This window comes from Euleptes europaea, chromosome 8 (genome assembly GCF_029931775.1).
Source record: "Euleptes europaea isolate rEulEur1 chromosome 8, rEulEur1.hap1, whole genome shotgun sequence".
In the NCBI taxonomy this organism is placed as follows: domain Eukaryota; kingdom Metazoa; phylum Chordata; class Lepidosauria; order Squamata; family Sphaerodactylidae; genus Euleptes; species Euleptes europaea.
Window position 1 is genome coordinate 81,078,846 of NC_079319.1, and position 13,694 is coordinate 81,092,539.

Below are 13,694 nucleotides of genomic sequence, written 5' to 3' on the forward strand. Positions count from 1 at the left end.
TCTGTTTGAATGGCACCACTCTCTGGCCCAACTATCTGTTTGAATGGCACCACTCTCTGGCCCAACTATCTGTTTGAATGGCACCACTATCTGGCCCAACTATCTGTTTGAATGTATGCAGTCGGATATCGCGGAGGTGATGCGCCGGAAGACTTCATGGGAAGACAAGAGCGGGGAAATCGGGAGTAGATGGATATCAGTGGAAGGAGGAAAAGACGTTCCGGGGAAGATCCAGACTTTGTGCCCGTGGCTGGGGACAAGAGACTAAAAGTTAGGAGGAGGAGTGGGGTTGGGGGGGGGGATGGAAGGAAATGAGAAAAGTACGTTATACAGTGTACGAGGAATAAGAAATATAGATTGAAGCTTGTATAAAAAGAAACAATAAAAAAGTAATGCAATTAAAAAAATTGGGGGGGGGGGGAGAGCGAGGCCTTCAAAATGTCCTTGCCAGGACTTTGGTAAGGTTGGGTCCTGCCCGAGAGAGAGGCGGCAACGAGCGCCGTTGAAACCAAGCGGATTCGAGCTGGGGCGGTTCAGTAGTCGAGGCGGGTTGGCCCTGGGGGGGGGGGGGGTTCAAATCACGCCGGTTCTTGCAACGATGAAAGAACCAGCCCAGGGACCCAAGCCCCCTGCGCTGTGGCCGGGGGTTCTGGGTGGGTTGCTCTCCTGTGGGCTGGAAGGGAGGCGAAGGATGGCGGTCCGCAGCGCAGGCAGGCGCGGTCTCTCCTTCTCGGGCAGGATCTTGTCCGAATTTAGACTTTCCTGCAGAAAACAAGAAAGTGGGACGGGGGGGGGGCTCAGTAAAAGACGGGGAAGCAGCCGGGGCTGGGAAAAGGCCGGGACGGATGCTGTTAGAAAGAAGATGCGCTTCTTTTGTTCCTAGGAACGGATCCCTTACAACGATGGCTTGTTCCAAAAGTATCTCTTCGTTAAATTAAAAAAAAATAAAAAAAAATAAAGGGGGGGATCTCCAGACCATTTCCCCTCACTCTTGTTTCTTTTGTCCCCTAAACAGACACGGTGAAGCTCTTAGTCGTAAGAAAGGAGGTCAGAGGTGAAGCAGGAAATGTGTATGTGTGAGTGTGAGAGAGAGGGGGCGAGAACGCACGGTCGCTTGAGCCTCCTTTCTTCCCTGTTCCAGCCAGGATCCAGCAGGGATCCTGGCTGAATCCTGGCTGGAACAGGGAAGAAAGGAGGCTCAAGCGACCGTGCCTTTTCGCCCAGAGTCTCCCCAGTGGATTGAGCCTTCCCTTCCTTGCCTCCTCCGGTCAAAATGTCGCGCGGTGTTTGTGCGTTTGGGGCGGGTTGTTGTGTCTGGAAGCCCAGATTCCCGCTAGCGGCCTGCAAGAGGGGAGGGGCCGCCCTTCTGTGCCTGGGGCAACCCCCTGGCCCAGAAGTGGAACCCAGTCCAATGCGAGGAGGGGGTGGTGGTCGGGAAGCAGCTGGACTGAAGACCGGCCACGCGGATGAACAATTGGGAGAGGAATCCTAAGCAGGATCCTATTCAGCGGGGTTGCCTTCACGGAGAGTGTTACTAGGAAGGAAGCCTCCCTCTCCCTGTGCTTCTAAGTAGAGGGGCGATGCTGGTTTCATTACCCTGCAATAAAAGGATTCCGACTGCTGTGTGTTCTGCTGCCCCGAGCCTCAGCCCTTGCACTTACAACAACATACCGCCTCTTGCTTTCCACACCTTTCCCTCCCATAGTGCCGGGAAGGGGCAAAGCCCTCTTTGTCTCTTTGCTGTAGAGGTGGATTCTTTCCCTTCTCATCTCCAAAGTTGATCTCATGCTTTCAAAAACCCATCCATCTCAGCCGGGCTCCCTGGGGGCCTGCAGACTCCGTTCTAATCACCTATTAGTTTCAGTTCGGGGCTGGGGCCAGTGGGCAGGTATCAGGTGTCACCCTGGAACTGATAGGGTAAATCTGCAGTCCAGAGCGAAGCCCGCAGTCCTGCAGGCAAGCTCGGGAGGTCATCTGCAGAGTTTGCAGGCGCTCTCACCCAGTCCTTTTAGAGCCAGCCAGCCAGCCGCAGGCCAGCTTCGAGAGGGAACCGTCCCTTGGTTCTCCCTTAGATGTACTATTGGGAAAGGGATGTCGCTGGAAGACCTAACACGGGCACATCCCCATCGATGTGGAATTCAGGAGGGGGAATCATAGGGCCACGACCCCTGCCCCAAGCGGGTTCCACTGACCGCCCCTGCAGGCAGCGGAGGAGATTTGAGAGCGGCCGCGAGGAGGGGGAGTCCTGAATGGGGCTTTCTTTTTCTTTTTCTCTTTCCCTGATCCCAATCTGCCCAAATCACGCCGGGTTGGCTTCTTCCAACTGGCAAAGTGGCCTGAGAAATGAGGCAGGAACCCGGCCGGCTCAGGTTCAGGTTGCGGGCAGACAATGGCCGGGATTAGATTGGATGGGAGGAGAATCTAGTAGCTGCTCTGGGCTGCCTCCCCCCCTTTGGTTGTCACCCAACTTCAGGCCTCCTGTGTATTGCAAAAGCAAACGAAGCACAGGCGACCCAAGATCCCTTCTCCAGGCTCATAGGCCCACACCATGTCGTTTCCCAGAGTCCTCTTCTTTCACCTGGCCTTGGAAGAGGGGGGGGAGAAAATCCAGGTTTTCTTGTACCTACTTCTCGGTCTGGGAGAGGAAACGGCCTGCCCCTAACCAAGGATCGGGATCTAGGTTCCCGGTAAGACCATTGCAGGGCCCCTGAGCTGCTCAGGGGCTCTTGGAGAAGGAGACAAATTTATTATGAACTAATGCTCAATTCAGAAAAGTTGCATGCGATTGCATCTGCTTAAATCACCTTTTGGGGGCTATATTTTGACCAAGAATACACTCTTGCGCAAGCTCTGCCCCACTGCTGATTCACCCAATATTTCTGAGCTCTCTTCCCATCCTGCTGCTCGGCGCCACTCCCAGCCGTTTCAGTTCCGATGCCTATGAGCTGGACTTCCTCTTCCACAACTCTGATTCATTTCCATGGAAGAATGGGGGGGGGTGCTTAAAGGGCCGCTTTTCTTGAATTATGCACATGAACCACGGATGCTTCATCGAAATAAAAAGATGAAAAGGAACGCTGATCCAGCAGACACCCAACCCCTCCCCACCCCCAGTCCGCCCTAATATCACAGAAGGGAAGCCGGGTTGGAAGTCATCCGGATTACCAAGGCGACCCCAACCCCACCTAACACTCAGTCCGCTTAATGAGAAGTAAGGCTGGGTCCATTGGTTTCCATTCACGCTTGCGATGCTTACTGAGAAGTAGATCCTCCATCTCAATCCATCGGCCTTAAGGTGTGACGCCCTGTTCTTGAACACCGCTCGATCCTAAAAGGCATCTACTTCCCCAAAAGTACCTCCGTCCAGGGACCAGTCTGGGCTCCCTCCCCACCCTCCGCCCGCCGTGCAACGCGAAGGAAGCCATTCGCAGCAGGTCTGCTCAGAAGTAAGCACGTGTTATTCAGCGGGGCTTACTCCCCGGAAAATAGGAGGGCTGCTGCCATTGCCCGAAGACAGAATCGCGAAGGTGCTTCCTCCTCCTCCCCGAAGCGAGAAAGCAGGAGGGGAAAACTCTGCTAGGCAAGTCAGCGGCCAGCCCCCGGGGCGGATTTCGCGATCCGGAGGCTCCGCCCCGCTCCCCAGGCTCGCAGCGCTCCGCACTGCCCACTCGGACAATGGCGCCGCGGATAGGCACAGCGCCACCTAAAGGCGGCAATCGGGACACGTCGTAAAGGAGTAGAAAAGGGCAAGGGTCCAGTAGCACCTTCAAGACTAACAAGAATATTTTCTGGTAGGGTAAGAGCTTTCGTGAGCCACAGCTCACGAGCTGTGGCTCACGAAAGCTCCTACCCTACCAGAAAATATTCTTGTTAGTCTTCAAGGTTATTTTTGTTAGTCTTTAAGCTCCTACCCTACCAGAAAATATTCTTGTTAGTCTTTAAGGTTATTTTTGTTGGTCTTTAAGCTCCTACCCTACCAGAAAATATTCTTGTTAGTCTTTAAGGTCCTACCCTACCCGAAAATATTCTTGTTAGTCTTTAAGGTTATTTTTGTTAGTCTTTAAGCTCCTACCCTACCAGAAAATATTCTTGTTAGTCTTTAAGGTTATTTTTGTTGGTCTTTAAGCTCCTACCCTACCAGAAAATATTCTTGTTAGTCTTTAAGGTCCTACCCTACCCGAAAATATTCTTGTTAGTCTTTAAGGTTATTTTTGTTAGTCTTTAAGCTCCTACCCTACCAGAAAATATTCTTGTTAGTCTTTAAGGTTATTTTTGTTGATCTTTAAGGTCCTACCCTACCAGAAAATATTCTTGTTAGTCTTTAAGGTCCTACCCTACCAGAAAATATTCTTGTTCGTCTTTAAGGTTATTTTTGTTAGTCTTTAAGCTCCTACCCTACCCGAAAATATTCTTGTTAGTCTTTAAGGTTATTTTTGTTAGTCTTTAAGCTCCTACCCTACCAGAAAATATTCTTGTTCGTCTTGAAGGTTATTTTTGTTAGTCTTTAAGCCCCTACCCTACCAGAACATATTTTTGTTCGTCTTTCAGGTGCTACTGGACTCTTGCCCTTTTCTACTACTGCAGACAGACGAACACGGCGACCCACTGGGAATGACGTCCGAAAGGCTGCGCGTGTCTTTTGCCGCCCGGGCGTGGGGCATCCCGGGCAGGGCGAGGCGGCGCGTCACGCCCGCGGGTCCCCAGCCCGGGTTCGGGTGGGTCCGGCCAGCTGAGCGAGCGAGGCGCGGACGGGCTTGGGCCGCACGGCAAGGCTCCCCTCCGGCCCCCCGCCGTCGGGGCAGGGGAAGAGGGAGCCCGCGCCGCGCCTCCTCCGCCTCCTCCATCCCCCTGCCCGGCCTTGGCAAGCTCCGAGGCGGCTGGCCCCGCCCCGCCGGAGCCAGACAAGAGCCCCTCTTGTTCGGCGAGCCCCCTTCCTTGCACCTGCAGGGAGCCGCGGCGGGGCTGGGAGCTGCTGCTTTGGCGCGGCCGGGCGGGGAGGAAGCATCTGGTCCCAATTGGGAGCCCCGGCCCCGCCCGCCCCGGCCCGTCCCGTCCAGCTCCGCTTGCCGAGCTGCCCCTCGCAGCACCGGCCCGGCCCCAAGCCTTGGCTCGCCGCCTCCTCTGGCGACGCACGCCCTTCCTGCCCAGCGCGCCGCCGGCCGGCCGGCCGGCCGCACAAAGAGCCTCCTTTCTTTCTTTCTCGCTCCCTCTCCGTTCCCCACCTCCGGAAAGCGGCTCGCTGCTCTCGCTGCGGTCGGGCGGGCGCTCACCCTCCCCCCCCCCCAATGCTTCAGCGGTCCCAGACTGCTGGAAAGGGTCGCGCCTCCCTTCGATCTTATCCCTTTTCCCTTCCCCGGTTCCCCGCACGCCGGGCGTCGGGGGAGGAGAAGTCTGATCACAATTAGAAAATGCGATTCCTTTCCAAATCAAAGTTCTTTCGCTCCGGTGCGAATTGTAGAAAAGGGCAAGAGTCCGGCAGCACCTTAAAGACTAAAGTTAGTCGGACTCTTGCCCTTTTCTACAATTCGCATCGGAGTGAAAGAACTTTAACTAACTTTAGTCTTTAAGGTGCTGCCGGACTCTTGCCCTTTTCTACAATTCGCACCTGAGTGAAAGAACTTTAACTAACTTTAGTGTTTAAGGTGCTGCCGGACTCTTGCCCTTTTCTGCAATTCGCATCTGAGTGAACGAACTTTAACTAACTTTAGTGTTTAAGGTGCTGCCGGACTCTTGCCCTTTTCTACAATTCGCATCTGAGTGAAAGAACTTTAACTAACTTTAGTCTTTAAGGTGCTGCCGGACTCTTGCCCTTTTCTACAATTCGCATCTGAGTGAAAGAACTTTAACTAACTTTAGTGTTTAAGGTGCTGCCGGACTCTTGCCCTTTTCTGCAATTCGCATCTGAGTGAACGAACTTTAACTAACTTTAGTGTTTAAGGTGCTGCCGGACTCTTGCCCTTTTCTACAATTCGCATCTGAGTGAAAGAACTTTAACTAACTTTAGTCTTTAAGGTGCTGCCGGACTCTTGCCCTTTTCTACAATTCGCATCTGAGTGAAAGAACTTTAACTAACTTTAATCTTTAAGGTGCTGCCGGACTCTTGCCCTTTTCTACAATTCGCACCTGAGTGAAAGAACTTTAACTAACTTTAGTCTTTAAGGTGCTCCTGGACTCTTGCTCTTTTCTACTACTGCAGGCAGACTAACACGGCGACCCACTGGGAATGATCAGATGCGAATTGGGAATTAATCGTTAGAGAGCTTTGATTTACGCGCCGGAGAAAGCAGCTGGGCCGCTTTCTGTTTAGTTTCAGAGCATCCAGGCGGATTAGTCAGTCACGGCCTTTAGTGCTGAGGGATGGTTTTGCAGGATTACTAATTCCCAATAAGGTTCATGTTAATAATTCTCAAGTAATTATCCTTTTCCAAATGGCCAGGATTGCCAGATCCAGTGATTACACCATAAGAGAAACTACAAGTCACTGCTTAAAAGTTCGAAATTTCTCCAGCTCCAAAGGATGCAGGAGCCAAATGGAAGGGAAATATATGGGATATTCTATGACCTTTGGATAACCCGGGTACACTTGGCACCAATGCTCTGACAATATTTACTTGCCCTTGAAAATTGGATTTTTCTTCCCCTTCCAGTCTTTCTTAGGCCATCTTTGTGGCTGGTTCAGGCTCCTATATGATGTCTAATTATAGTAAGCAGAAACAGGATGGGATGTGAATAGCTCAGTTGTGTGCAGGAATTGGGTGCCGCACAGAGAAGCTTATTGTCACACTTCCCCCCTCCCCCCCAACATATGTGCAGACACACCAGAAATGCACACAAATATACCAGGCTGGAGAATTTAAGGAGAAAATTTTGAGCAGTCCCTTGTCTGTTTTGGAAAGTTGACTTAATTCAGCAAGGGCAAAGGGTGATGTAGCTGTAAATTACATGTTGGAGTTATTCATAGTTGCTCTGTTTCAAGGACAAATAAAGTCATCTTGAGCGTTAGTCCCAAATGCATTCATTTCAATCAAGTTCCACTGAACTGAATGATTCCTATGCTACTTTTTCCCCACAAGAAAGGCCATGTATGAAATAGGACACAACCCAAATGGAGATCATGTATTATACTAGGAGACTCATGGCGCAGAATGGTAAGCTGCAGTACTGCAGTCAAAAGCTGTGCTGATGACCTGAGTTCAATCCCTACGGAAGTCGGTTTCAGGTAGTCGGCTCAAGGTTGACTCAGCCTTCCATCCTTCCGAGGTGGGTAAAATGAGTTGCCAGCTTGCTGAGGGTAAAGTGTAGATGACTGGGGAAGGCAATGGCAAACCATCCCGTAAACAAAGTCTGCCTAGTAGACATCATCCCATGTGACATCATCCCATGGGTCAGTAAAGACCTGGTGCTTGCACAGGGGACTACCTTTTAAATATTTGACTGTCTGATTAGTTAAATACTAAATAGGAGATGCATTTAGAAGTTCAGAGTTTAATATGATTCCATTGGACAATTTAACAGTGACTTACTTGAATTGTGGCAGGGCCCATCAGCTCCATGCGAGGTGTTTGTCTTTTCTTTAAGACTGTGTTTTGTTTATTGTAAAAGGAAGTATCTTAATTTTGGAAGGTAAGCATAATTCTCTCGCCCACACAATCAGAATACAGAAAACATTTTAAAAAATGCACCATGGAGTCTGGTTTATGGAAAGGTATTTTTAATATCAGAAGAAAATGAACTGGAGTGGCTAGCATCCAAAAGCATATAATTCAGAATTTCTTATCTTTTTTGATCAGGAGGAAAAAGTACCAGCACCAGCACCATCACAATGTCTACCTCTACAAGGAGTGTAAATTCTAATGCCTGGTTTAGATTTGGGAAGAAAAACTGATCTGCTGAGCGCAGGAAAACAAAATGGTCGCAAATCATCTGGTACCCATAGAAACTGATTGTCATCCCCACCCATGCCAATGGCATCTTTGACATTTAGAATCCGGCCTCATCCTTGGAGCCTCAGTCATGGCTGCTCTATGAAAGGAGCTGGAGAAGGTTCACGCGTTGGGGTTGTTCCTCATAAGTTCCACGTCTGCTTCCACCATCTCCTTCACCAGCTCCTGTCAGACAGAAAGGGGCAGAGCACACGGGTTAGGCTTGCTCCATTTACAATGTCCACTATCAATTTCTATCTAATTGGCATGCTGATCTAAAACATTCTCGGAGATCTTTTTGTACAGGCCATTTATTGTGCTCTGCAGGCACAATAGACTCAGTCTACCCTTAGGAACCAAGGTGAGATGGCCTGTCTCAGGTGGCCAATTTTGGGGTGTACGTGTAGGGCAGCAAATTGGCAGTTGTTTAGATAAATTGTATAGGTTTATGAGGCTGCTAGTTGGGTTTTTTGCTTCCCACGGTAAAACGTTTGGCTGTTTCTGGTGCCATGAATGCATATCTGGCTTTTCATTTGTTTTCCTCCTAGGAATTGTGGGTTGTTTCCAACAGACCATGAGCAGAGCTCCCACCTCCCTCTGGAATCCACAGCACTTCTTGACTCGTGGTTTAGGGGACCTCCAGGAACAAAGCTGGGCATGATGGGTGTGTGTGCATGGGGTGGGGGTGGGGTTGCAGTGTGAAGAATCAGCAAAAGAATACCCCCAAACATACTGTTAGAAATGTCTTTTTGCAGGAACACATTTGTGTAGATTGGGGCTAGTCACAGTTCTCTCGGGACTCTTGGGAGTCCATCTTCCTCACAAGGTGCTTGTTGTGGGGGAGGTGGGGGAAGGTAATTGTCAGCCGCTTTGAGACTCCTTACAGTGCAGAAAAGCAGGTATAAAAACCAACTCTTTGTTCTTTTTCCAAATTGTGTTTCTTTTATTTTAGATATTGCATTTAAAACAACAGTTTTTTGTTCTTCAAATAATGTGGTACCTTCTCTCAGTTTATTAATTGTTGTGGTGATGGTTGTGTGGAATGTGCTTTTGCACATTGTGTGGAATGTGCTTTTGCACAGCCTTTACTGTACACTGCTTATAACTCAATTGACAACTTCTCTCTTCTCCAATGCTAGTATCATTTTGTAAAAGAGCTTTTATATATTTTAAATGTCTTAAGGACAAATATCCTAAACATACGGAGCTATAAGCATGTAAATCTGTTTGGGATTGCACTGCAGATTACTTAAAACTGACTGGGTTTTGTCCATACTTAGAAATAATTACCATTAAAATCAATGCATCTTAATTTTGTGTAAATACGTTCAGGACGGGGTGGAACTATGCAGTTTGAAAGAGGTTTGCATGGGAGCAAGTTGTACTACAGTTTGTTGGGCTTCATAAAATAAGCTTATTTATATACTGTGTGAGAATGCTAAAATCTTGATTCCTGTGGCTAGTTGCAATCCTTGGACAATTTACACTTAAAACAGACTTAGAGTAAATGAATGGCGAACTGCAGCGGCAGTCTATGTGTCTTCACTATACAGGAGTTCCTAGATTTTGAAAAAATAATTTTAATTCCTTATATGCTTGCACTAAGATGTAAATTTGTGTTTGCTGTAAACAGTTCATAGTGCTTCAGTTCTGTTCTGTTTTTCCAAATGGGACCTGACATAAAGTGCAGGAAGAAAGCAGCAACAAGGGCTTACGTTAAAAGCGACTCTGGGTTTCCAGTTGAGTTTCTGCTTTGCTTTAGTGCAATCGCCTTGAAGAAAATCCTAGGGGAAATAATAGATGAGAAATTGCAGGGGTCTTCACTTGTTTGTTTTTACTACTGAACTACTTGTTCACTCTTTCACATACATACCAATAACAGTCTTGTCTTTAAAAGAATAAAAATTACAAGTCTTCGCTAAACAAATTCCATTTTCAGATTGCAGCGGAGATGGAAAGGCAAAGTGATGGTTAGAACAATGTTGATAGATGTTGCTCGCCCCAGTTTCCTTACAGACTAATGTGTCCACACAGTTTCTGGCAAGAGCTGGTGATTCTTAGAAATTCAATCTACCCCTTCCCAAGTTTTGCAATTCCAGTTGAAGTGCTGTGGCTTATGTATAATCAGGAGGCAGCATTTAAGAACTGCTGTATGGGCCATTCACAATGCATTCTGCATATCAAATCATATTGACTCTTTAACGAAGAAAGCCTTCTTTTAAGTTGTCATACAGATCCAGTGTTGTGACTAGCAGAGCTGTTTCACATTAATGTGTCTTATCCCATACTCCCCCCCACTTGGTTGAATTATAGAAGTAAATCTCAAAGCAAACATGACAACTAGAATGCCTTGTATCTGATAAATACATGCGATAACTGTGAAGTTCATTAGCAAAATTTTAGGTGAAGAGAAACGACAAATCATTTTTTAAATTGGAATCACTAGGTTTTTCAAGTTTTTGAATTACAGTCTTCATTTATGCTATAAAGTGACTATTTGCAAGTGGTCCTAAAAACACCATTAAGTCTCGGAAGTTGGTTTCAGGTAGCCGGCTCAAGGTTGACTCAGCCTTCCATCCTTCTGGGGTCGGTAAAATGAGTACCCATCTTGCTGGGGTAAAGGGAAGATGACTGGGAAAGGCACTGGCAAACCACCCCATAAAACTAAAGTCTGCCTAGTAAACGTTGGGATGTGATGTTGCCCCATGGGTCAGGAATGACCCGGTGCTTGCACAGGGGACCTTTACCTTTTACCTTAACAGATTTTTTTAAAGGTCAATGCAGTTCTTTCATTCCATTTACAGACATGAGTAATTAAAACATACTTTTAATATTGAGAAAACTGCTGATGCATTCTGGAAAAAAAGACACATAAAATGATTTTACATCAGTTCAGAAGACGCATTCAGAATTCTGGCCCACTAGCAGAACACGGAGGGTTTGTGCTTTCACCTGAAGAAAATTGATTTTTTTTTTTGTAAAATGTAGTACAATATTGCTTTAAAAATGTTTTATCACACAGATCCAAAACAAACACAAAAATATGCAATATTAACTGAAGCTATGGTGACACACACACACACACACACACGTTTCCAGGTAACGCACTGACAATATGAACACTGGGTTGTGCTATATCTAAAGGCCTCTAACCTCGACAGCTCAGGTTACCCCAATCTCTTCAGATCTCAGAAGCTAAGCAGGGTCAGCTGTGATTAGTACTTGCAGAGGAGACCACTAAGGAATATCAGGGTTGCTATGCAGAGTCAGACAAAGGCAAACTTTGAGCATCCCTTGCCTTGAAAACCCTATGGGTCACCCTAAGTTGGCTGTGACTTGATGGCAAAAAAAGGTCTAAAGCAGCATCCCCCTCATGAAGAAAACAGTGTTGCACTTACCTGTAACTGTTGTTCATTGAATGGTCTTCTGTGCAGGCACACATGGGACTGTGCAGGCACAGGCCAGCCACGGAGAAGATTTAAAAGCTGTCCGTGACTGAGCCTTAATGGCTTTTCCCGCCCAGGGATCATGTGATGGGGGTGGGGAGCACCCTTCCCTCAGTTCTCCATTCGCTGCGGTGGGGAATGTACGCTTTTACAGTGACAGCCCACTGTGGGGAAGGAGGGAGGGATGTGTGCCTGCACAGAAGACCATTCAATGAGCAACAGTTACAGATATGTGCAACACTGTTTTTCATTTTCATGGCTTCTGTGCAGCCCCACATGGGAGAATGGCAAGCTTACCTATTGAGGAGGTGGGAGTGTGCTGATCAGCAAAATAATGTATTCAACACTGCTCTTCCCGCAGATGCCTCGAACCTGAAATCAACGTCAACTGCGTAGTGATGGATGAAGGTGACTGGAGTGGACCGTGTCGCTGCTTTGCAGATCTCCTGTATATTGAGAATAGAGGAGAATGCTGCTGACCCGGCCATTGCTCTGGTGGAGACGTAATGGACACTATCCCTGCAGTGTCATACGCCAACTTGATCGCCGAGACAACCCACCTGGAGAGAGACTGGGTGAAAACTGTTTTCCCCTTGTTGGAGCCTCTGAACAAAAAGGTTATTATCCAATCTATTCGTTCTTTCCAAATAGAAGAGCAAAGCTGTACGAACATCCAGAGAGTATAACTGCCTATCAGCTGGTGACTCTGGGTTAGGGGGAAAAACCGGCAGTGTGATGTCCTGAGATAGGTGGAATTTAGAAACCACCTTGGGCAGATATGATAAGCTGGGTCTCAGGACCACTCTATTAGAAAAAACCTAGTGAAAGGTGGGTCATATCTGAGCTCTCTAAGGTGCAGATGTAATAGTGATGAAAACACTGTTTTCTAAGAAAGGGGGGCAAGATCACATGAAGCCATTGGCTCAAAGGGTTTTGAAATTAAGTGAGCTAGGACCAAGAAAAGGCTCCACTGTTGCAGTGGGACTTTCACTGGTGGGTAGAGGTTATTTAATCCTTTTAGAAGTTTCTTACAGAGTTTGTTGGAGAAGAGGGACGAGGAGTTTATCCCATCGTGGAAGGCAGAAATGGCTGCCAAGTGGACTTTAATTGATGAGTTAGAAAAGCTATCGTCCTTTAACGATAACAGATATTCAAAAATTAAAGGTAAGGGGCATTGTTGGGGCACTATACCCTTATCTGCAGCCCACCTAGCAAACCTATCCCATTTGAGAGTGTAAGAACACCGAGTAGATGGCTTACACGAAGCCAACAACACCTGGGCCACCCTGTCCAGCCAATCAGTTACCAGCTGACTCTCCAAACTGCCAGGTGGAGCACCTGCGGATTGTGATGCAGGACATGCCCCCTGTGTAGGAGGGGTGGCGAGTCCAGGAGTTTGATGTACCTGCCTCTCAACATGTTCCACAGTGTGGGGAATCATAGCCTTTTTGGCCAGAAGGGTGCCATGATTATCATGTTTGCTTTGTCTGCTAGAACTTTTCCCATCACCCTTGGGAGGAGGGGGATAGAGGGAAAACGTATATTAAGGGTCCCAACCAGTGTAGCTGGAAAGCATCCCCCAGGGATGCCGGGTCTGCCCCTGCCCTGGAGCAGAACAGGAAGCATTTCGTGTTTTGAGATGTGGCAAATAAATCTATCTTTGGCCAATCCCATTGGCTGAAAATAGGCTGGATGAAGGAGTGGTGGAGAGACCATTCATGGTCCACTGAGGTGCCCCTGCTTAAGGCATCTGCAGTGCAATTTGAAAGGCCAGCTGCGTAAATAGCGGTGATGGAAACACTGTGTTCGATTGCCCAATTCCAAGTGTGGACAGCTTCGTAGCAAAGTGCGAGGGAGTTTGTGCCCCCGTTTGTTGACGTAGAATTTTGCCGTCATGTTGTTCATGGCAACCAGGACAGACTTGTTCTCGAGAATGTCTGCAACAGAAATAAGGGTGCTTCTAATCGCCTTCATCTCCAAGATGTTGATGTGAAGGGAGGCTTGGGTATGGGACCAGCGTCCCTTCGCTACCAAGGGACCGTAGTGGGCCCCCCAACACCCCAATGAGACATCCGTAAACACTTGCAAATCATGGGATTGTACTCCAAAGGGTACCCCTGTGAAAAGATTGGACTCTTAGGACCACCAAGTAAAGGATTTGATATCAGGCCGTGGTATAGAGTTTTTTCCATTGGGGGTCGACATTCGTACGGAAGGCCCCGATAAACCAATTTGGCAAAGGCCTCATACGTAATCTGGCAAAGGGAACCACAGCTGCGGTGGAGGCCATGAGGCCCAGCAATTTTTGAATAGCGACCGCCTTTTG

The 13,694-nt window shown here is 48.0% G+C and overlaps 1 protein-coding gene across 1 annotated transcript in view; it reads right to left on the bottom strand.

The window, feature by feature from the left end:
* Positions 1-8,020: 8,020 nt before the first annotated feature.
* The window catches only part of GMDS (GDP-mannose 4,6-dehydratase), a 415,034-nt gene continuing 409,360 nt past the window's right edge, over positions 8,021-13,694 (bottom strand). Inside the window, exons 10-11 of the mRNA XM_056854322.1 lie at positions 9,638-9,706; positions 8,021-8,108 (exon numbers count right to left, since the gene is read on the bottom strand). Coding sequence (XP_056710300.1) covers positions 8,046-8,108; positions 9,638-9,706 — 132 coding nt within the window. The 3' untranslated portion in view covers positions 8,021-8,045. The remainder of the gene's footprint in view (positions 8,109-9,637; positions 9,707-13,694) is intronic.